General features: G+C 41.2%; 1 protein-coding gene across 6 annotated transcripts in view; it reads right to left on the bottom strand.

The window, feature by feature from the left end:
- The window catches only part of EML6 (EMAP like 6), an 89,397-nt gene that overhangs the window by 19,803 nt on the left and 45,020 nt on the right, over positions 1-24,574 (bottom strand). For 4 of the 6 annotated variants that reach the window (XM_069008821.1, XM_069008822.1, XM_069008824.1 and 1 more), the window contains exons 10-27: positions 23,932-24,144; positions 23,108-23,275; positions 22,094-22,203; positions 20,129-20,247; positions 19,192-19,378; positions 18,400-18,505; positions 15,560-15,653; positions 12,860-12,960; positions 11,463-11,665; positions 10,160-10,271; positions 9,347-9,474; positions 8,503-8,644; positions 7,292-7,444; positions 6,908-7,039; positions 5,978-6,066; positions 5,174-5,350; positions 4,874-5,075; positions 4,539-4,665 (exon numbers count right to left, since the gene is read on the bottom strand). In XM_069008821.1, the coding sequence (XP_068864922.1) occupies positions 4,539-4,665; positions 4,874-5,075; positions 5,174-5,350; positions 5,978-6,066; positions 6,908-7,039; positions 7,292-7,444; positions 8,503-8,644; positions 9,347-9,474; positions 10,160-10,271; positions 11,463-11,665; positions 12,860-12,960; positions 15,560-15,653; positions 18,400-18,505; positions 19,192-19,378; positions 20,129-20,247; positions 22,094-22,203; positions 23,108-23,275; positions 23,932-24,144 (2,563 nt within the window). The remainder of the gene's footprint in view (positions 1-4,538; positions 4,666-4,873; positions 5,076-5,173; positions 5,351-5,977; positions 6,067-6,907; positions 7,040-7,291; positions 7,445-8,502; positions 8,645-9,346; positions 9,475-10,159; positions 10,272-11,462; positions 11,666-12,859; positions 12,961-15,559; positions 15,654-18,399; positions 18,506-19,191; positions 19,379-20,128; positions 20,248-22,093; positions 22,204-23,107; positions 23,276-23,931; positions 24,145-24,574) is intronic. The other 2 variants (XM_069008823.1, XM_069008826.1) reach the window with 1 other exon arrangement.

Genomic DNA, 24,574 nt, shown 5'->3' with positions numbered 1-24,574 from the left:
GCTAATGCTGCTTTTTGTTTTCTACACATTCCACCTGCTTTGAAGGAGTTCCCATCACCAGGGCTCATGTGGAGTCATGCAAATTGAGCTAAAGGAGAGCTGCAGACGCAGGGGGTGTGTTAGGGGTTAGTAGGAGGCCAAATGCAAACAGGTCTTTGCCTTTAGGATTAGTAACATAAATACAATCATCAGCAAGCTCATGTTACTTCTCATCATATCAACTCTTGGTTAAAACGGTCCCAATTCAAAAACTGGCCCTTTTCTGAAATAGCACAATTCCTCTGTGACACACGCAGAGCTTACAATTGTCCTGGATTGTCTGGGACAGTCCCACCAGTGGCCAGGGGGTCCCGAGGAGTGGGAGCGCCGCGCTGGGAGCTCCCACCCCGCGAGACTGGTCCTGCAGCCCCTCTCGAGGGCACCCCGCTCCTGCACCACGGGCACGGCACGGGGTGCCAGCCAAAGAGGCAGAGAGGGAGAGAAGGGGGGAGCAGAGGAGGGAAGACATAGAAAGGGAGAAGAAGAAAAACAACAAGGTTGGGGAGAGGAGAGAGAAACAACAATCAATTAATGATCTTAACCAAACGCACCAATACAAATGCAAGACATTTTAGAACTGTCCCTCAGCCTCAAGTCTCCTGCCACTTTGCCATCCTAAAGCTGTAGCTGCTGATGGAGACAGGAAATGTTGGATTCCCTCAAAAATACCAGGCCATGATTTGATTCAAATCCTGCAAATAAAATCTATCATGTGACTTCTACACTCCTCCAAGATACTTGCAGAGTCATGATTATTTTAATTACGCTCGAGTTAGACAGGAAAAATAAATTTCATAAAGGGCTCTCATTTTCTAAGGGAAAACCTTATTATTACTCCTGAGTTTGTATAAATCATTGTACAGTTCAGCTCCCAACCCTACACTTGCAATCTTCTCAGGAGTCACATCACAGCTCCCAAGACCAAACTCCTCCTGAATCAAACAACAATTTGTTCTTTCTAGAGAAATAATGTACCTGGAGTTTTTCAGATTCACCACTTTCTATTAGAGAAACACAGAGTCCTGCAAGCTTATTCCAGCAAACAGAAAGATTAAACAGATGGACCTGTCTCATGGGTGCCACATGGCACCTTTGAAGCGTGTTTGATTATGTAAGCTGGAAAATAACTTCAGCAACAGTTTACCCTCTAAGCACTACTATTAAAAGAAAAAAACCCAGTGAGCTCCAAGCCTTTGCCCCCAAGGAGCAGCTCAGAGCAGCAGCCCCAGCTATTCCTACTTCTTGCTTAAACTCAAAGCTTGCTTTTTCTCTTTTTTTTTTTTTCCTTTCCTTAATTTAAACTTGCTTAATTCCGAGTTTCTTCTCACTACACCTTCACAATTTTTCCTTTCTCAGACTCACAATGAAAATACAGCAAGGGGGACACTTCCAAGATCCTCACTGCATGTTGCAGTGAAGGGAGCCAGCAGTTTTCCAGGCCTTGGGATTAACTCACGGTTTCTGTGCTAAGGGGCCTGCCAGCTTGTCCCATTGTTTTCAGCATGTGCACAGTAAGTTACAGTAAGTTACCAACACCAGAGTATTCCATGCACAAAAGCCATTAAGGGCACAGTCACTGGGTCTTCAGATAGACATATGGCAATCACAAAGGGAAAAATTCGGAATACTTCCTCCAGAAAATCTTCCTCCTCAAAAGCCTAACAAGTTTCCCCACATGCCTGCCTGAAAGAGAATGCAACACATCCTCTGGGTTCCCCTCTTCAAACCTGGAGGGACTGGGAGAGCTACTTCAGCTGTGCCTTGGCAGAAAATTTAAAGCTTTGGGAGCTGCCTTCAAGATTCCTTGTTGCCGCTTCGCTCAGCCCTGTACACAGAGATTTCAAGACTCCACAGCCTCAAGACCTGCTGACTTGGGACTCGATTTCCCTGAACATTTAGGATTTCTCTGAACACCAGCAGTTGAGTACCTGCAGACTTTCCATTTCACCTGGCTTGATTGACTGCCACTTTGGACCCTTGGAGGTGCAAAGAAAAGCCAGCCCAAGGATTCCAGAACTCTGTCATGGGCACACAAACCCTTTTCTAGCTGCTCTGTTCTTTTGTGTTCTCAGAAGAGATGGAATCTGGCACAGGTATGAAGCTTCCCTCACACTTCATACGTCTTCTGAGAGAGGACAGATTTAGCCTGAGGCACTCACAACTGGCAGTGCCAAGATTCTGCAGGAATTGTGCACACATTGTACCACTGTGACCAGGAATTGCAGTCTTGCAGTAGCCAACACATCAATCCCATCTTACTGCACCTTTCACAGCTTAGGGCCCTATCCAAGCACAACACCCTCAGAAAGCACAGTTTTGCTGGCACTTCACCATAAAGTTGCTGTTTCTGATTACCTCCCTATAAAGTCTCACTATTTATATTTATCCCCTGAAGAAAGGGAAGTCAATTTATCTTTGCCTAATGACTGACATATGAAAATGATGGGGTTTGTTGTCAGATTTATCAAAACAGCAAATTCCAAATACCAAAGGTGCGATTGTACTGAAGCAGCTGTAATTTAAAAAGAACATAAAAATGTGCACAAAAAGCTGTGACTCTCAAGCAGAAAAGATGGCAAAGACAGCGATAAGGGTTTATTTTTAACCTAGTTTAGAATGAAGCACAAAACTGTTGATGACACAGAGACAGCAAGAAGAACAAAGGGAAAATTTAAGACCTTGCTTTTTACTCTCCTCAGTCCAGAACTTGGGGATATAAAATGGGATAGGTTATTCCCTTGGAATGCTATTTTAATGTGCAGCCATTGTGAAGGGACTATTCTGGAAGTCAGGGGCAACCTCACTGCAGAGGAGGTGCCTCCCCATTTCACCAGCCACTAGCACAGTGGGAGGTGTGGAAACACTGGAGCAGCTTCCAGCTTCCACAGTGGTGCTGGATAAACACGGCTTGCCCTCCCTGAGAGGGGCTGAGGATGAGGACAGGCTCCAGAGCCTGTGGCTCTGGACCACACAGCACAGCCATGGATGCAGAGAAGGGAGGTTTCCAGGGACCTGAAGGGTGATTTTCACTCCTGGACTGGAAATGGTGCTGAAAAGCTGCACAAGACACTGATGCTCTTGCTCAAATTGTTGGTAATTCATGAGCACAAGACATTTAAAAGACCAGCTTAATCTGTCCATTAAACTCACTCGACAGCTGCTTTTGCATCATCAAAGCAGAATAAAACAGCTGGAGGGTACAAGGGTTTCTGGTGTGAAGCATCTGGGCATTGTGTGCCACTGGCACTTATTATTCCTATAACAATTTAGCAATTCACCCAAAATAAAATAATAATTTTCCTTTTTTTAACTCAACTTGCAAACATTTATGTTTACCAGATAATACATGATGCCTTTTTATAGAAAAATGGAGGAACAAATTCTTTATTTGAGGAAAAGAGATATTCTTAAAAGAAAGGGAAAAGCAAAGGTTATGGTCCAACATTTTATTGTAAAAAACACCAATCCTCCTCCTGCATGGTATTGTTAAGACGTGATAAAAAAAACGGGTGCAACCTTTTTCTCTTATAGTTCATATCCCACATCTCACACCCAATTCTCCTATTCTGCACATTTAGTGAGCAAAATGATTAATTACTTTCTGTCCAAGAGGTTCAGCACTGCATTCTTTGAGAGCTTTAAAGACAGAAACTTATTTTTCCAAGGCTTGCATGAGATCAGGAAGTATTATTAACTGCATTTTGTTTCTTGCAATAACAGAACAACTTAGCTGAAATCTTTTCTGTGTGCTAACCCACAGCAGCCCTTTGTGCCAGTGCCCAGTGTGGGGGCAAGAGCAAGGAAACTCCTGACAGAAGAATGATCACTTCTAAGAAAATACTCCAGCAAAAGAAAACGGATTCACAGCTGAGTCACCAGCTGGATATAGAGGTAAGGATTTACTGCTCCGGATTTTGAGGGGGAATACACTTTACCAGTTACAGATGCTCCTGTTCTGTCCCATCAGATTTTACCACCCCCTCCTTTAGGCCTGTGTTTCACTGGACTCATCCTCTGTTCTTAGCTCTTACCTCTTTTCTTTGCTGCCCTTTCCAACACTTCCCCTTCCAGCTAGTTTTTTTTAGAGCATTTCAGCCTAAGGCCAGCACGTGCCCTGGGAAATTCCAGCTTTAAAGGTGACAACCCAACACAGTTACAAGTGACTGAAAACCTTCCAGTAAAAGCACCATCCAAAGCCTTAACTACAAAATATTTACAAGCTTACCACTATCACAAATGCTCTGCTGCAGACACACACTAGCTAGGAGAGAATATAAATGCTCATGTGAACAGCAGAAAAGAACACAACACTCCCAGATGTGTTATATAGATGTGGTTTTCTCCATGGTATTATCATTTTGTACTCTGTGAACACCATTTTAAATGTCTGTGAATTTCAAAATCCCTGTCTTACTTCTAAGGACTAATATTAGTTGCATGAAAAGAGATGCAAAAGGGCACAACATACACTTGAAAGCAAAAGCCTTTGTGGGACATACCTCTCTTCCACTGACACTTCCTTCTGCTGCTGGTGGGGTTTTGTGCCTTCCATTTCTCGAATGCTCACTGCATAGATCTTAGTGGTGTAGTCGATTGCTTTTTCTCTTGCAACATCACTATCATAACCTTAGAAAAATAAAACATACAATAAAACAAACTATACTTGTTTCATAGTGGGAGAGTAGAGAACAAGAAGATCTGCACCAATAAAAGGAAAGAAACAAATACTACCAAGCTCTCCTTACACTGAAATTTAGTACAAGCAAAGCTTCAAGTTAAATGCCTGTGTGAATCTCTGATTCAGGCAAGGAAGACTGAAACAAATCCTCTTTACCTCCATCTTCTTCTGCATCTGTGTCTGACTCTTCACTGTCCACCAGCTTGCTCTCCTGGATGCCCAGGAACTCCCTGGTCCAGATCATGAGCGCGGTGTCGGCGCCGCCGACGGTGAGCAGCACGGAGTCATTGTGCAGCCACTGCACATTGGTCACCTGGGCACTGTGCCCCACGTACTTCTTGAACTTGGCATGTTGGCCCTGCAGCACAGAGAATCCCCCAGCTGGCAGCTTGACACCCCAGGAACAGCGTCTTCCTTACTTTTCTTTCCAATTACTGATATAAATACACTTCTTACCTTCACTGGGTAGGAAAAGAGCTTCACAAACCCAAAATCGTCTCCCGTGGCCAGGAGGGTTCTGTCCTTTGTGAGACTGGCTGCATTGACAACGGTGACATCGCTGTGCATGGGCCAGATTCCCTCACAGGTGGGACCAAGCACACATGTCCAGGTGTCCCATTCAATCTTCTCTATCTGCAGGCAAAATTCCCCCAAAAGAAGGCTTCGTACTTCAAACATACCAAATACACACTAGTTTCATATACATAGTTTCCTATGTTTGATATTAATTTTTATTTTAGTTTTTTTAGTTCTTAAGAAACTGTGCTCGTTCCAGCTTGTTAACACAAACTGTGTGTCTTCATCCAAAGGCTTAACACTTTAAACAGTCCCCTGTTCCCAAGGCAGAGCACGATTTGAATACAAATCTCCCTAAAGATTTTCTGAGGTGCTAAACATCGGCAGTTTTGTAGCAGAAGTACAGGCCACAAATAATCAAGTTGATGAAAAGCCAGGTCCTGCTGTTTGAAGGTGGTTTATAGCCTGCATGTGACTGGTTACAAAGAAAACGGGTGACTTTGGGAAAGGGGATTATGGCAAATGGCTGCTAATAAAGAAACAATAATAAATTTAGAGATACAAGCAGAAAGCTGCACATTCTGCCATTTACAAATGCTAGGAAAGACGCTGTGGAATGACTAAATAATTCTAATTCTAACCACTGCAAATATAGCATTATAAAAGGAAAAAAATACACCATTTGAAGACAATTCTTAAAAATAACTTTCATAGTAAAATTAATCCAGTAAACATAATTCATACCTCAGCAATTCTTATAATATGTCTTTTCCCCCTCGGTGCTTCAAAAAATAGTTGTTCTTTGGCACCAGAATTGACTTGCAATAACTTTCCTGGACACAAAAGGGGAGTTCATTATGAATCTTATTAATTATTATGACTATTAAAGACTTTCTTTTGATTGAGTGAAAAGATTTCTGGGGGTAAATTAAGAAATTATTCTCCAGAAAGTTACTCATAGTAAAAGAACACAGATGCTTAGAATCATTTGTAAGGGTCCTATCCTCTGGTTCAATGAATAAGTAATATTTTAAATACCATCCAATATCCTTAAGAAGTTGCTGTCTCACAGCATATCAGTTTCTGCTGATAGGGAATATTTTGCTTGTTTCACCATCACACTAATGGAAGTCAAAAACAAATGCACGTGCTACTGATTTTCCTAAGAATTTTACAAGGCAGCTTTGCCAAAAGTGGAACGTTTGCCAGCTCCTATCGCTTCTGCACTGCCCCTCTGGCAGTGTCAGCTCCACTCCAAGCTGTCCTGGGATGGGAAGTTTGCTGTGCCCACGGAGATGCTGTGGTGCTGCTGCCAGTGGGTCACACCATATTTTGGGACTGGCACACAACAGGGACAGGGCTCAGGCACACAGGTGGCCCCACACAGAATCACATCCACTCTGGGAAGGCTCACTGGCATGAGCTCATTATGGATCCTGCTGGACTTAATTAGCTGTGACAATCAGGCTCTAGCTTCTTGCAGGGGTTGCCATGCAGAGCTCAGCAAGAAAAGGAAATTGGATACCAACAAATGTAATTGCACTGGATCCATACAGTGCTCCATGGGGAAAAAGCATTTGCGTCAGTGGTTGATCTCAATAACTGGAGAGGAACAGTTTCCTGATATTCCATTTTATGGGCATTTCCAGTCTGTATCTCTGGCCAACACTTTACCTCTGGAGTCCCAGTCGATGTGGGTGATGTAGCTGGAGGCACCTTTGCAAATGCCAACTCTTTTGCTGGTAAGGACATTGTAAATATCTACAAAGTTATCGTGGGAAGCCACAGCCAGGTACTTTCCTGATTCTGTAAGGAGGAGACACTGAGGTTATTAAAGGGCACAACTTCTAATTAATATTGGTGTGATTTTCACCACCATAGTGAATTCACCAGTCGGGGTGGGCCTGTTGTAGCACAGCACACAGCTACATGGAATTGTAAAGTATTCGAGACAGTGGAGCACACACAAAGCCAGCCTTCCTGCAGAACATTCAACCTTGTCTAGACAAGAGAAACAAACTCCAAGATAAACATTCCCACCTTAACATCTGGTTGTACCTCGTGAAAACTTTATATCTGAGATCATCTCCTTCCTGTGATGAAAAGAGACCATGTCCTCCACAGTGTCAGCATTCACCACCAGAAAACTGCCGTCGTTCAACCCGACTGCCAGGGCTTTCCCGTCGGGAGAAAAGGCACAGCAGCGCCCGCCTATGGAGGAACATGGGAATGAGTCTCTCAAGGTTTAAAAACTGCGGCTGAGAAAACCAACGATGAACTGCAACTGAAAGGTTTTTACATCAAGTCTATAGTTTTAAAATAGACTTGCTATTTATTAAAACCTATATGTTACAGAGGGCCATGATCAAGGCTTTGTTACATGGGAATGTTCCCTCTGTACCTCCAGGGTGCTCTGGAGTTGACAATGCTGATCTGATCCCTCTTGAAACAGGTTTATGAGAAAATATCACCTTCCAGCTACATTCTAAACACTCCAGTGACAGAAATAAAACAAATCCTAAAACATGTACAGAAAGGAAATCCAGATGGAAAATTCAAAGACTCATTAAGGGCAGTGTAATTCTGCCTCAGCATTATTCCCGACCATACTCTCTCCTACAGCTATCCTCATCCCTCCCCAAATTCACCTCTCCAAAACATTTAACTCTGTTTTACCCCAGCCAGTTAAGGGTTCCTGTGCTCCAGATCTGTCACTGAAAATGAACAATGCAAAATTTCCTGAAGGATATCAATAAGCTAATAAAATAAGAGTAATTTTGAGAAGGCAACATTTCAACATAGCTCATCTAATTTTATACAGAGGAGAGGGCAGGAAAAGTGTTCATTTTAGAGAAGTTGGTTTAACAGGTAAAGCTCATATTGGCACCAAAGGCTGATAGTGCTCAACATGCAGGAAATTGTACACTTGTCTTTATAAGGAAAATCTTTTAGGTCAGCAACAAACATACTGGCCTTAAGTATTCCTAGGAAGGAAAGTGATTCTGAGGTCATTTCATTCCCCCTGAAATTGGGGGAAGTTCATTTTATTATTATTCATTACAATAGATTACAGTCCTTTTTCTTCCTTCCCTTTGCACTGACTTGACACATGCCAAAGATAATTTATTTCCTGTGCTCCCAATTTCTTAATGACTGTGTCCTTTGCCTCCCCAATTAATGCCCGTGATGTGCACTGAAAGCAAAGAGGGAGCTGTTACAGGAACAGAGGGATCCACGGCTGCCCCAGGGCCTGGCCAGGGCAGAATTACCTTTTTTGAGCTTCCTCACTGCCAGCATGCGGTGCTGCGACGAGAGCTCCCAGATCCGCAGCGTTTTGTCGTCGCTCACCGTGGCGCACACAGGCAGGAGAGGATGAGCTGCCAAGCCCCACACTTCTCCTTCCATATGGCCCTGGAGGAGAGCATTCCACACAAGAGAAAATAATGCATTTGGGGCTGTGTAATGTGTTCTAACCTTGCCCTGCCTCATTTCACAAGTCCCAGGCAATAAACCCTTCACCATCTCCTTCCTCCAAAGCTTTCCACATTCAAAAGACCTGAACATCGTCTGTCTCCCCTGACAGCTGTCTAAAATACTCTTCCATAATCCCCTCCACTGCTACTGGCTGTAATTCCTGTTCTTCCAATACTCTCTTTTCCAAACTTGAGATGAATAGGGAACAGTTACACCCGAAACAGGACCTTATCCAGATGTCCTAATATTGGCTAATCCTCAAAGTTTATGTCCTTTTTTAGATCCTTGTTTGCACAACATACACTACTTCGTTTTATTCTTGCCTCAGATTCTCAGTTTTCCAACTTGTTAATCACTCTTCCTGCTTTTTTCCAGCTTTCCTTCAGCTTGCATACAGTTTTCTGGCACTGCATATCAAGGTTAAATAATTTCTTACTACTCTCAATCTGCATTAGTGAATGAGTTCAGTATTTTATAAAACACAACCTCACACATCTTGGTTAGTAAGACAGTCATGCAGGCAAGACAAATTTGAAGGATTAGTTCACGTGACCAAAATTTACTGAAAAAAGAATACCAAAGAACCAGCATTTAAAAAAAATACAGGAAATAGTTTGCTATGGAAGATCCACACAGTACCTGAACAAGCAGAGTCATAGGCCCACTTTTATCAATTTCAAGTATTTCTCCATTTTTAGTTCCTACCAGGATGTGCCCATGTCCCAGGCTGATGGCTCGAATGGAGGGGTTGTCTTCTAAAAGTAAACCTGAAGAACACAAGATACTAAATTTTTTTTTTTTTTAGATTTCATATCATTTGTAGTTTATATATAATTCAAATCTGTTTAAAATCATGAACATGAGATACAATTGCCTGATCAAACTTCCAGATCATCCATGCATTCCTTACTATTCAGGGAGGAGAGTTTGTCTGCACTAGTGGCAACATAAAGACGGATATTTTATTGCTTTAACAATGACAGGGTCTAAGGGGCTCAGGAGTTCCAGCACCTTGGACTAACTCTGTAATTACAAGTGAATATCCCTTCCCAGACTTCCACACTCAGGTGTGGGAAATTTAACAGGTCTTTCCAAATCACAGGGCCCTTGCTCTCACCACAGGGAATGTGGCCAGCCAAGGAAACTGGATTGACTTTGGAACTGCCAAACTCAAGGCTGGGGGACATTTCTCCTTAAAATCATTTCACCAATGAAAACAAAGCTCAACATCATGAAATAGAGAAGGGAATAGCAGAACAAACAATAAATGACAAGGAATACAAGTAATACATCTTACATGGATCAAACCAGAAAATCCCAGCACAGAGTAAGTGGTGTGTTGCTGCTCCCTTTGTGTTCTGGTAAGATTTGGCACCCAGCACTACCCTTTTACTACCATTGTACCGCCCTCCATGCACACAGCCCTTATTAAAACACACTGAAAAACAATACCTTTAGAACTAGCAGAGAGTGCTGCTCTTTTAATAGCATATGTCTTCAGACATCTCTCAAACATATCATCCCAAAGGGCCACAATTCCATCTTTTCCACCCGTTACAAAGCCCTGCACAATCACAGCAGGAAAACACACACAGATGTCAGCACTCATAGGGGGAGATTCAAAAGGACATGTCCAAAGGCACAGTAAAGTCTCCCCTGCACTTTATTCATGTGTCAAACTAAAAACACTGGAGCCTGTACCTATGAGGGAAAAATTCAAGTGGACAAGATTTAGAGCTGCTTTTCTAAGGTTATAAAGATTTACAACCATATGGAGCACACACTAGTAAACAGGAATGCTGGACCAGGACATTTGCCTGCATGTGGAAAGGAGCTTTGGAAAAACATGTTTTGCCCTTAGAAGAGGCAATAACATCTTCTCAAGTTATTCCAAATTCAATTGACTTAACAGATGCTTCAACCCGAGTTCTAATAATGCATCAGGGACCAATTCTCTCATTAATTCCCTGGGTAGATTATCTGGGCCAAGTGAATGCAAAAGAGCATAAATAACTAACCAACAAAAATCTAAGTGAAGAGGATGTTCAGTGCCAAGATCAAATAGAAAAATTGATGGGAAAGCTGGGAACAATCAATTAGGGCCAGAAAGGATTGAGCCACAGGGATCTTAATTGACCTTGCTATATAAAAATGTTAATAGCTAACATTCTTCTCATCCTTTACTTCTACAGTTGAAAGCATAACCTCAAAAGGGATATTCCATTATCAACATTATCTTCGAACTGCCAAGGGCAAAACTTTGTCCTCAGCTCATTAACATGATGCAAATAATATATTTTGCCATAATTTCTTTTATTGATGTATTGATGCAACTGAAGGAGAATTCTTTTGATATCTGGAATAGTTAACTCAAAACCCAAAACCTTTGGATATCTAAAGTCTTGACTAAGACACAGTGATAATATTATTAAAAGATCATGTTTCATATTTTGGAAACTGCTAATGCACAATTATTTTTGGGATCGGGTTGAAGAGGCAATGAATGTTACCTGTTACTCTTCTGCAATTTACACAAACATGAAAATGACACTCCTGAGCAGAGTGAGAAATAAGTTCTCCATTTTTAGAGGGCAGAAAGCTGCTGGTCAGGTACCAGCACATGGAACAGGGTGTTTACAAATCCAGGTCTGTCAAATAACAGAACCCATTCCTATTGTCTTTGTGATTTTAATCACAAACCCCCCTAAAATCCATTACTGTAACAAAAATCAACCTGAAGGAAGGTGGTAAATACCTTGTCCAGTGCATGCATGGCAAACACAGGTCCATCGTGGGCCTTCACTGTCCTCAGCAGCAGGGTCTCCTTCCAGATGTAGATGTCCCCAGTGGCAGCCCCAGAGAACACCAGCTCTTCCATGCGCCCGTACGAGACGCTCATCATCGTCTCCAGCTTCCCTGCACTCCCAAACGTGCCCCGTTTGGAGGTGAAGCCTCCACCTGCAACACCAGCACAAGGCTTTTTCTACGTGGGATTGTAGCCACAGTGCTGTAAAGGGCAAATGCTTGACCCCAAGATCTCCTGTGGCTGCCTACGGTGCAGCAGATAATGGAAATCCAGAATTCAGTGCACAATCGAAGGAAGTGAACCCAGCAGGGACAGCTCTGAAGCAGCTCAGATTTTCAGACTGTCTTTCCAAGCAAGTGATAAATTCAGTGAGGAACTGTGCAGAAAGAACTATTGCAATGGCTGGCAGAATGTTTTTTGCCCACAACAGCTTCTGCCATGCTGCTTCTCTGTAGAGGTGAGCACAACTAGAGGACTGGTTTAGTTGTCCCCTGGCACCCTGAGCACTGGCAGAATAAATGGCAGGGTTTGCTCCTCCTCTGCTTGTCAGAGAACCAAATCACCACAGCCTTGCTTTGGTTCAGAAAGCAGAAGCAGCCATAAGGCCCAAGAACCAATGCTTAGAGACAAAAATACACAATTACAAAATGTCATCTGCAGTGGTGGCCTTGTGTCAAGGCACTGTGGGCTTCACAGCCGACACCACACTGAGTCCCCACTCTGCTGAGCAAATCTGAATTCAAAATACACCACTTTTATTGCAAAGAGGCTATTCTTGGAGTAAGATGCTGCTTAGTGCACATTCCCATCATGGAATTTGGCAAACAGCAATGCAAGTCTATTTAATCACTGCAAAAACAACTTAAAGATTAAAATAAAAAGCAGGAAAAAAAAATTTTAATCTGAGAGCACCTGAACCACTCGAACACTTCAAGTATGGTACGAAGTGTAGGAAGCTCTTAAAATTACCTAATTTTGAATAGTCTTGAGTACTTGTGTCACGTGTACACAACTAAAAAGTCATGAAGAGCAAGAAATCCAGTCCTGAATAAAAAATATCCTCAAACAGAACCTGATTTTCTGGGAACCAAGGGTGCTTACTCAGGAGAACTCCTTAATAGTATGACTAGAGTTTAAACACAATTAGCTGGAAATTCTTTCCAAGGAGGAAGGAATATTGTGACATTTGCTGATTCAGAGGTGGGTTTTCACTCCTTCAATATTTTGGTTACTGGAAAATTGCTTAACAAATAAAACAAATTCTTAAATTGAGAACATGATGTTCCTCTTTTAAAAATATTCACAAATTCAGAAGTAAATTAAAGATAAAATATTCGATACAGTACCTGTTTGCTGCCAAAATTTGATATGCTTCATCCCAACTGTGACTAGTCTGTCCACATGATGTGGATTACACTTCACTACAAATATTTTATCTTTATGGCCCCTGCAATAAAGGTAGAAATTTTAAAAGCTTGGCAAGAGATGACTTAACATTTCAAACTAATTGAATCATTGATATGAATCATTTCCCCGTCTAATAAAAATTAGAGAGCCATATTTCTAATCTGCAAGGGTTTAGTCCTGGGAGTTTGCCCCACGGAGCTGGCAGAAGAAATTTGAGCATACACCATGTGGGGAGCACAGAAATGTGGGAATAAAAGTTCTCTCCCACTGAATTTCAGTTCGTTTAAGTCCTAACAAAGGAGCAGACAACAAAGGTCAAGGCAATTAAGAGAAGACATAAAGGTCAACGTAAGTATTTAAATGGATGAGACCTCAATAAATATTAAAAGAGACTCTGACAGGAAAAATGAGGAAATGTTTAATCTGTGTGCTTCAAGATGGAAAATAAAATCACAAATTCTAAAATTATAGTGTAGGAAGCAGTTTGCTCAGCAGCACATGCACCTCCAGGTTTAGTTCTTGGGTAATTAAAGTTATGCTTTTTGATGTATTTATGGGAATTTACAAGCTTGGGTTTTATCATAGCAAAAAATATTCCCAGGTGTAAAGCATTAATTACATCCATGTCAGTGTTTTATAAACCCCCCAGAGCAGGAACCATGAGCTTTTCAATATGCATCTGCAGGTTTTGTGCTAGGATTAAGTCACTTTTTCCTGTCAGGCTCAGCAGATCTGGAAAATCACGTGGTTCTGGAACCTTTCTCAGACTCAGGATTTTCTTTTGGTGGATCAGTCTGGATGCAAACCAGTCCTGGCCACTTTTGACATCTGCAGCACATCATCCTGCAGTGCAGAGGTGTTTGATTCCAACTTACTCAACAAGGATTTTAATCAGACCAGACACGAGGCTGGAGAGCCAGGACAGGGAAACAGGCTGTATAATTTAGCTCTGAAATAATTAAAGCAAGTAAATAAGTGTGTTCTGAATGTTGCAACAAAAACCTGAGAAGTCATGCTGAGATAAATCAGCCTAGAAAAATTAAGCAAAAAGAACCTTCACAAAACTACATCTCTTTGCTGAATAAGCATAGTGGGTGTCTGTATATGGTGAATGGACACCTCATTTTTCAGGTTTATATGGGTCCATGTGATTGCAAGGAAATGTCCTTTTATTCTCGTGTGAAAGGCCACATGAGGGCTTTTGTCTCTCTCTCTCTGTCCTCCTGTGCTCACCAGAACAGGGGACTTGCCTTTAGGTGCTGCTAAAATCTAACCAACAGATTAAACTGCAACATTTTAGAAGATTACTTAATTTTTTCTGCTCTCTGTGAGGACCCTGCATATTTTCAAGATAACAGATTAGCAATAATAGATCCACTATGTACATGCAGCATTACATGGTGAAAAGAATACGAGTGCTCCATGTTTTATCTACCCTGTGAGCACCAGCAGCCAGGTAGCAACACAGCTCATCGTTATCTCGTTTTTAAAAGCTTAAAGGTCAGCATGGGAATATATAAAGTATTTCTTTGCTTGCGAGTCAAGCACAATCTCTCTGGGGACAGCAGAACCAGGACTGCAAAGCCCAGGAAAATGTCACGTGTTACAACCCAGACAGGGCTGTTGCTACGCAAAGCCTCCAGCACAGATTTTAAACAGGATTTAAAACCTCACTGCCTAATAAACTGGATGTCTGAGATGGAACTGTGTAGCTAACAGATTGGGGTACACACACGGAGTAAAACACTGATTTCTTCAGTAATGGTACACTGCTACCAGAGAGTGCTGCCACCAGAAATTCTTATTTCTTCTACAACATGTCACCATGGAGTCATTAAAGTAAATTAACCTTTCACAGGCACTTTTTTCTACTGAGCAATGCTACATTACATGGTTGCAGAATATGGAATTCTCTCCTTGCCCTTCTGGCACATGCATCCATGTTCACAGGAGTTCTGCTCAATCCCAGTGATCAGGAGCACATTTGCTTTGTCCAAGGCTGAGATAGAAACCAGGTTCTCAAGTAGTTTGATTCTCCTACACTGAACAACTATTATTACAATCAATACTTGAGTATAAAGTAGCAAACATGTAACTTTAATCCAATTCTCTTCCCAGCACTGGTCCCTTCAAGCAAAGGACTCTTCACTGTCAGGTTATTGGCTGAGCTGTCAGTTAGCAACTGAAAAAGCAAATAGCTCAGAAAAAGCAGGCTCAGAAGAAAGGCAGGATCAGCAGTGCTTAAAATATATATATATATAGATTAGAGAGAACTCTTTTTCTTTTTAGAAAGTGATGCAACCCAGCACATCATTGAATGCATAAAGGAAGTGACACCTCTGATGACTTCTGCCCTGAGCCAGGACATGACACTGGAAGAAAAGCCCAAAACAAGCTACAATGCCCACAGGGCTCTCCCAACAGATAGGCTAAGGAACTCCTGACAGAAACAGTTCACAGGATTTCCAAACACTGGGCTCTGCATCCCCAGGTTTTTAATCTGGGTATATTGCTCTGAAACACCATCCTGTTTTCAGAGGGGAGTTCTGCTTTACTTCCTTGTTCACAGGAAAAATGTGGATGATGCTATTCAGAAAAATGTAATCAGAGGGGACATTTTAAACTGTGGGTATTCTTACCTGGTTGTTGCCAGCTTTTCTCCCTTTTTCCAGTCCCAGAACACAATGGCATGATTATCATCCAGCCCAACAGATGCCAAACATTTCCCATCAGCTGTACAGAAGCAATACTGAGCATTAAAGATGCTAAAGCTTTAGCTGAAAATGTAACAGGCAATGAACACAACAATTACATTGCAAACTGAATTTCAAATGAAGCAAAAAAAAAAGCCCCAAACTAATAGTTTGAGAGAGTGGAGTTCAGATCTTTCCCAAAGGCAGACACAAAACATTCCTATGTGTAAGTACAAGGAAAATAGGGAGGATCAAACAAGGCAATGAAAGTCAACTTCATAAAGCCCAAGCACTCTAAATTCACACTGCATTTTATTTGAAATATTTCTGATCAGATGATGCTTCTTTTCTTTTGCTTGAAATGGTACAGAGAATTATTAGTGTATGAAATGTTCATAGGCAGGGTGATGAAACTATAAATATGATATGAAATTTTAAGGCCAAAAATAACTGCTGGCTATCTTCTCTTTCACTGCAGGAAAGACACAGCAGTACTGATAATGAGAGGAAGGAAAGCCAGAACAGAATATCATCCATAATTCAACAGTGCCCAGGCACTGTTGCCACGTGCATGAAATAATGATAAACACGACCATCTCTAACAAACTTACTGAGACAAACTTCTGTCCTGAAATTCTAAAAAGTTTATAAAACTAAGCCACAATTATTGCAGTTTCTGATAAGACACTTGACCCTTATACGGTGTAGGAGGAGCTGATCACCTGCTTGGTTTTTTTTAAGTGAAGGAAAGTTAAAGCTGGAAGAGCAGTGCTGGGCAGAGACTAAACAGGAGCACTGATGTGGGAATGTGCTTCTTGTAGAAGTGAATGATGTGAAGGACTCGGGGCTTGGGCATATTTGACTTGAAGAAGAGAATAACTGCTATAAATTATTCCATCAGAACTACTCCAGAGTTCATAGAGCTGAGTAAGTTCTCACAGACTTCAATGACTGAGTACTGTTAGAAGAAAGTCAAGAAGAAGAAGGGGAATTTCAGAATGAGGAGAAGAATTCATGGCTGAACGAAACAGGACCAGATGGAAGAAGCAGAACTAGGCAGGAAGGAATGAAATTAAAATACAGAACAGGAAACCAAAACTCAGTTTATTAAAAAAACCCCAAACAACACCACAATTTAAGCTTTATTCACTTGAAAGAGGAGGTTTTATGCACTAATATGGACTATACCCTCCAAACAATATCCCAAGGTGTCATAGATGTTAAATTAGCCACCAGAGGGCACAACCAAACATTGCAGGAATAAAATGGAATCACAGTGTCATGAGAAGGGTCGTAGCAGAGGGATCCAGCTTTCATAAATGGGCAGCAACAGATGTTTTAGAGAGGGAGTAAGGGCAGAGAGAAATGGGGGAATAGAGTCAGCTGCTGCATCAATTACAGCCAGAAAAGTTTGGGAGTTTTGGGTTTCTTTCTTTAAGGTCCAAACAGTGTGACCTGAACCTAATTCTGAAATCTCAGTTTTTAAGACAATGCAAACCCCTAACACAGGGCAGCCTCTGATCCTGCACAGACGTGCACATTTGCTCAGCTCTCTGTCCCTGTCCGTGCCAAGAATCCCAACCAAAGCCAGTTAGGAATGCAGTGTGTGCACTATTCTTGGGATCAGGTCCTAAAGCAGCACCGTAATGTTGAGTGGTTGCTACTTTTTAAAAGACATTCAATATTTTTTACAGGTTTATGCCCACAGAATATTTGGCCAGCTTATTCTTTACAGGTACATGGGTTCCAACACCCAGAATATTCCTACTTGGACAGGAATTTACTTGGTGTTAAAAATGCAAACCACAAAGTATTTTCAAATATAGGAACATTTGTTCAACTAAGGATTAACAAGAAGTTTTTTGACATCTATGCACACAATGTCAGTTAAATCATCTTTATCCATTTTCCCTCCTTCTGGCACTTAATCTTGAAGAGAGTGAGCTTACACACCACAGTGGGTCAGCAATTTCATATTTGAATTCCAGCTCTTGGATGAACACCAGGGGTCCTGTCCTGATAACAGAACATGACTGAGTTCCACAGATTTATCTAGTCTTTCATATAGTCTTGTCTTATAAATTTGATCTACATCCTAATGAATTCTTACCACATTTCTGGAGAGCAGAATATGAAATAAGTTACGTTTAATTGAAAAAAAAAATCAGATCAAATAGAGGATAGTTCAGATAATGGTTTTTTGGTTTTTTTTTAATAGAAGAAGGGAGAATGAATTTTCAAGCCCTTTTACAAAGATTAGAAGTATTTAAGCCCCCACCATATGGATGATATTCTTCAGTGCTGCACACAGGAATTATCCCTTAAAAACTGAGACAGCTTAGGGCAGCCAGCTTGGAAAGACAAGTGGGAAACACAGCAGACAACTGTTTGTCATATTTACTTCTTCTGTAAACTCATTGAAAAATGTGGCAATTGTTAGCAAATGTGAAGCACTGGATGAGCCCAGAGGTGACATTTCCAATTCATTTATATGCTTTGAGTCACCATCCTGCCTGCTTTAAAATTCTCACACCACCATGTAGACAGTGACCAGAATTCCAGCTGCACACTTGGTATTATCTATCAGACACACCAAAATCGATCATTGACTGAGTGACCAAAGGCCCATGACTGACTTTACTACACACACTATTTTTATCCCAACAGTCAGCAGCCTTCCATGTAAAACTGGTACTAGCTGTAATTTTACACCTCTTTGAATTAAAATTTCATCACAAGGACTGCCTTTTAATTAATCATTTAGATAAACATAGGCTGTGGCTGACCTGAAAAATCCAGTGCACACACTCCTCTCTGGTGCTGGCCTTTGAGCAATGACAAACATTTCAGGGTCTGGGTGTCCCAAACATGGATAGCAGCATCTCTTCCAACCTAAATCAGAAGGTTAATTGGGATCTCTGCCCACAGAAGTTTGAAGCACACCAATAACAGTAATTAGTAGCATCATGTCTTTAAAACACTACAGAAGTAACTACTTTATCATGTACCCTATTTTATCCTTTTCAAGATTTATTTTCTCTTTCAGAGAAATATCAGTGGATAGTCTCTAAAATGATCACTATTCAGCAGAATATTCATGGTATCATTTATCCTGATGTCTGAATGTGTATGTACACACCGAATACATCATACTCAGTACCAAATATCAGAAAGAGCCCAACAGCTTTTATCTGAGCAAGGCTGTTGAAAGCTCCTACGGTACAAAAATACTGCAACTGAGTAATGGAAGTCCATAACTTTCTAGAAAGTAGATAAAATACAGCTCCTGCATTTCACAGCAGGGGTTCAAAGCGAATGTAAGATTTTTGAAGGCCACAGCACAAGACTGGCAGTGTTTATGCTATATAGGAATGGTTTCATCATCACCTCCAACAGTTTTGGCAGGAAAATAGGAAACAACACTCAGCTTGCCTGGATTTAGGAGGAAACACTACATTTAAGTGTAAATTAAATTTACATTACTTAAATTACATTTAAGAGTAAAGTAAAATTGAAGAGAATGGCGTTTTCCCTAATTTTATATATAAATATTACTGCTATCACTTTGAACTCCCCACCTGCCCAGTAGCCACATAGTCCTTGACAGGGTGGATGCTGAGGCTGAGGATGTCGTCGTCGTGGCCGAGGTAGAGCCGCTGTGAGTGCTGCTGCCGGTTGTAGACGACGGCCACGGCGGCGATGTGATAAACCACCTCTCCTGCCTGCGTGTAGAACAGGTTGTTCCTGCAGTCATAGCCCCTGTACCTGCAGCAAACACCAAACACCTCGTGGCTGCCCCAGAACTGCTTGGGAAATCTGTGTTACACATCATTTGGGCATTAGAGGAAAGGAGTCCTGTGGTGACAGCTTGAGCTCAGAAGTATCACCGAGACTGCTCCCACCAGGAGCAGGAATTCAGGAATCTTCTCAAGGGTTACTTTGTACTCAATTCCTAAATCAGCACTGATTTCACAAAAAGGCTGAATCATTTACATAGAACTGTGTCCAGGTAAGCTTCACAAGGAATTGGATTGGAGCAGAAATCTACCAGGCATTTTAACAAATCACAACTGTCACAAGCAATTAACAGAGAATCTTTGCTCCAGGAAACATCAGGGGTAGTGAGCAACAAGTACAAAATGTAATTTCATAAAATTCAACACTGGTGTATTATTTATCAGTGCTATAAGCTTCGCTTGTTCCTTAACAAAGAGAATCATGGAATGATCTGGGCTGGAAGGGACCTTATGGATCATCCAGTTCCACCCCCTGCAACAAGCAGAGACATCTTCCACTGGACCTGGTTGCTCAGAGCTCCATCCAGCCTGAAATACAACTGAAAATAGAAAAGCTACATCTGATGTTCTAAGAACTACCACAGTAATAATGACAAACAAATCAGTTGTGGGTAAGCACCAAAAACTCCTTTGCCTATGCTCTGAGATATAAATTGTTAGAACAGCCCAGCAACATTAATCAATCAGAAAAAGCAAATCTTATCTGATAATACTCTACCCATGTATAAACTGCAACTTCAAGCTGTCCTCGGGAGCTCGCTCTCTCTTAAGGAAGGGCACAGAATGGTTTTTCTCTTTACTTTGCTGTTTCAGCTGAGGTAGGTCTTCTTTGTAAACCTACAGAAGAAGTGTTAAAGTTAACTGCATGTCTCTGGTTTTCTAAATACTCGTACATGTGAGTGAAAGTGACTTTAAGCATGAAATTTAATATATGCTAATGTGATGTTCAGTGGTTCCAATGCAGAGTCAGGCACTATTGTTCCCAGCCTTTAGAGGATAATAAATGTTTTCTGGACAATGAATTCCCTGACCTGAGTGGCCCAGAACAGCAATTTGGAATAGCAGCAGCAGGGTCTGTTTTTTCTAGAAGGTTCCAGTGTCGCTTAGTGAAAAGGAATGTAAATGTTGACTGGAAGTTTCTAGGTGTTGTGCTTCAGTGTTCATGCTCAAAGCTGAGCATGAAGACCTGATTCTGCCTAGGGATTATGGTGACATACACAGGAATCAAAACCACTTCAGTGATCTGCCAACATGTCCAGCATCCCAAAGTACAATTACAACTCTATAAATACACAAAATACTTTCCATTTAAACATTTCAGGAATGCTAAAACTCTGTGGAGCCACTAAAGGTGTTTGAAGCATCCTCAGAGCTGTGGCCCCAAACAAAATCCATTACTATGCTGAAATGTAGCTTTAGCGTTTGTCTTCTGTGCCTACATCTCTTGGACAAATGGACAATGAAATTGCCACTCCCACAGAAGTCTACCTGACTTCCAAAATGCAACACTGGCTTTTTGGAAGAAAGGAAAAGAAAGAAACAAACTCAGTGAAACAGAATACTGGGGCATCATGGTCCAATGCATCTCAAAATGTAGAATCTTCTCTGCTGCTTCAGACATAACATTAAAAAGAAAAAGAAAAAAAAAAAAAAAAGAACCCCAATCCTCAAAATAAGGTTAATGGTTTTATTTCCCTGTGCCTTTGTCAATTATTTCCTTTAACAAAATGCCAAGTGCAGCTCCTGCTTGGGGCTGTCTCACACTTCCTATATGAGATGCTATTTAAAGTTGCTTCTGGTTTTCCATGCATTAACCTGCCTGGAATACTGCTGTTTAACTGTCTACAACGATATTGTCACTTGTAATTTTTAAACCCAGACGTCCTTTTTGACACACAGGCAGCGTGGAGGAGGATGATGACTGATTTGAATACAGATGGAAAATCAGGAGCAGGAGGAGGGGAGGAGGAGCATGGGACCAGCATTCCGGTGAAACTCGGAGTAAAAGAGAGGGGAGGGAGAGAATTTGACAAAATCTCTGTTTCATTTGCCAATCACGATTGATCTCTGTAATAAACAAGTGAAAGAAGCTGTTGGCAGAAGGACCTATGCAATTTATCGCTGTCTAGAAAGTGAGGCGAAAAGATAAAGGATGCCTTTGGCTAAAGCCTGGAATGTTAGAGGTGAACTTCCCACATTCCAGAAAGCAGCCCCATGTCAGCCATTAAATCTCTTAAACCAACATGAACCAACTTATTCTGTGATTTTCCCCCTTAGTACAAGACCCCAGTCCTGCTCTAAGGAATTTCTGACCTTTCCCCATTGCAGCTAGAGGTCATTGGAAAGGGGCCAGGCAATACTCCATTTATAATGACAACACCCCTGGAATCAGGTTCAAGTGACTTGTAAATAGAATCAAGATCACAGAGTGGTATGGGTTGAAAGGGACCTTAAAGATCACCTAGTTCCAACTCCCCAAAAAAACACTTTTAAATTATTTTCTCCAAACTCTTTCAAATTCTCCTCTCCAGCTCAAGGGTTTATGTATATTGGTTGCATAATCAGCTGAATACCACCAAAGTAACTGAGAGCAGTCTATGAGTCAGCAGTAAAGTTCTTCTCTTTGCTGAATAGTGATGGGAACTTGCCAGGTAATTGGCAGTGTGTGTTATTTCACACCCACCTGGCGGTCATAGTTGATTTGAGCTTCCTGCTCAATGTCAGAATCCAACTCTGGCACATCGGATAAATCTGAATCCGATTCCTCGCTGTAGGAATCAACACCACCCTCTGCTTTAAAAAAAAAAAATCAATATATTGAACACGTGGAATTGCAAGAAAATAGTTAGTGACGTTTTTATATCATTTGGACTATGGGCAAAGCCCTATTCAAGAAGTTTCAAAGCTCAAGCAGCTTGTAAAAGACACGGGGGCTGACTGAATGTGTCAGGCTTCATTTCTGTCTCTCCTGTTTCCCTGCTCGGGGCAGGAGGGTGGCAGAGAGAAGCAAAATCACTGAACAGTTACTGGTACAGTTCCAGCATCAGAGAATTCTGCTTTCTTAACAGGCTCTGGAGTGCAGACACACAGAAATGGCAAATGAAAGCATCCACTGATCACTCTTTGTGCTTAAAATATTTGCTGTAGCTATTTTACCAAATTGTGTGTGTACAGAGTGAAGTTTTGCCCTTTTGCTGCAGGGAATCTAGATTTTAGCAACCGCCATGACACAGTGCATATGGCTTTGTTAGGATATTATAAGGATCACAAATAGAACAAGAAGAATATCTGAAGCACAGCCATTGCATAAACATGAGATATTTGTTGCGAGATATGTGAGATTGCATTGAAAAATAAAATCAAACAATCAAACACATGTAGTGTGACTTCTGAATGCAAGTTAGATGGCTAAGGTTGAAAATTTAATTATCCAGTCCCTCTAAATTTCTTCTTTCACACACTTTGAAGAATGCTGCTTATGTATTCCCAAACACAAATATTGCAGGCTGCGGCAGCTTTTAATGTGCCCCAAACCAAGGCTTGTCTTTGAGAACTCCAATGTCCCCAAAATGCTGAGCATATGCAATTCCAAAGAACTATAATTTTTTTTCCTGTTAATTCAATGAAAGCTCTTCCAGCAGTGCAGCATTCTCTGTTGATTTAATTTAATAAATACTAGAGCAGAGCTGATGTTTACCTTGCAGAGAGGCTTCCAGGATGCCGTTGGTTATCCCTTCTGGAACAAATCTCCACTGAAAAACAGAGTGATCAGCACCTCCTGTGCTCAAAACCCACTGGAAATCATGGGACCAGCGCACATTGGTGACATGGGCTGAGTGGCCAACATATTTCCTGAATTTAGCTCCTGAAAACAAGAAGAAAACTGCTGGTATGTAAGGGGGAAAAAAAACCAACCTTGTAACTGATGTAACTAATGAAGTTAGGCTCCTAATAGAAACACATACTTGTGAAATCTGAAAACCAAAAAATACTCAAATGCCTCATTTGATATTCTGATACAAAAGTAATTATAATATAAGGATAAGTGGCATAAAGTAATATGGACAGTATCTTCGGTCGTCAGAAAAGTACTTCAGTCTTGGCAGGGAGTACCAGACACACACAAGGTTTAATTTTCACCTTTCTGGCCATGAGTGCCAGTGTGAACTCGACCCATGCATTACATATTTCCTAAGAACACCAATTTTGAAAATACACTGAGATGTGATATCAAATTAAACACTGAAGCTCACAGAAGGGCAGAAGGTTGTTTGATTTGGATTGCTGGCCTTATGCTAGGTAGAGTTCAAATCCTGAGGAAGCAGCCACACATGCTCTACACTTCTGAAAACAACTACACAGAGAGGGTTAAAGTCTGGTCTCTATATCCATTAATACTCACAGGAATTGTGCACACTAATTTGGATTATACACCAGAATGAGAAGCCACCATTAGAAAATACACTGACACAGTATTGAGATAAATATTGCATTCTTCAGCCATACAAAATTCCACCTTACCTTTCTTTAGGCATGGAAACCTGAATAATTTCACCAGCCCAAAATCATCGCCAGTCACCAGCACGGAGCTGTTGTAATTCCCATCCACAGAGTTGACATCTGTAATGTTTGTGTATTTTGGCCAAATTCCACTCACTTCAGATCCTATCACACATGTCCACGAGGCCCAGTGAATTCCTTTGATCTCATCTTTGCTCGTTAGATGCTTCCCAGCTGAAAACGTGCAGGTGAATAACCAATTTCATAATTTGCTTTTAAGAAACTGTTTCTTTTCATCATATTTATCTGTATTCTAGTTGTGATTAATTTTTAACCTCAATTAAGAAGAGTCACAATCCTCTTTAAATTACTATAATCTCTCATTTGTGGTGTTTGAGGACATCACACATCTGAGGAGTTCTAATGCAGCTGCATTAGAAATAATTAGAATATTAATGAGAATTAGCATGCTAATTAGAATTAGCATGCTAAAAACATACAAAAGTGGAAAAACTTCATAATTCCAAATCACTTCTACCAAAGAAATGCCTTCAGTAGAAAGTACTGTGAATAGCATGAGTTCCTAGAACACTTTCAAGTGCTAGGTTAATAATACAAATTTTTAAATCACGCTCATGTGCTACTAGGAGTTTTTTGTCCACAT

Source organism: Aphelocoma coerulescens, chromosome 3 (genome assembly GCF_041296385.1).
Source record: "Aphelocoma coerulescens isolate FSJ_1873_10779 chromosome 3, UR_Acoe_1.0, whole genome shotgun sequence".
NCBI lineage: Eukaryota > Metazoa > Chordata > Aves > Passeriformes > Corvidae > Aphelocoma > Aphelocoma coerulescens.
The sequence above is the reverse complement of the archived record's forward strand: the minus strand, read 5'-3'. Positions and strand labels throughout refer to the sequence as shown.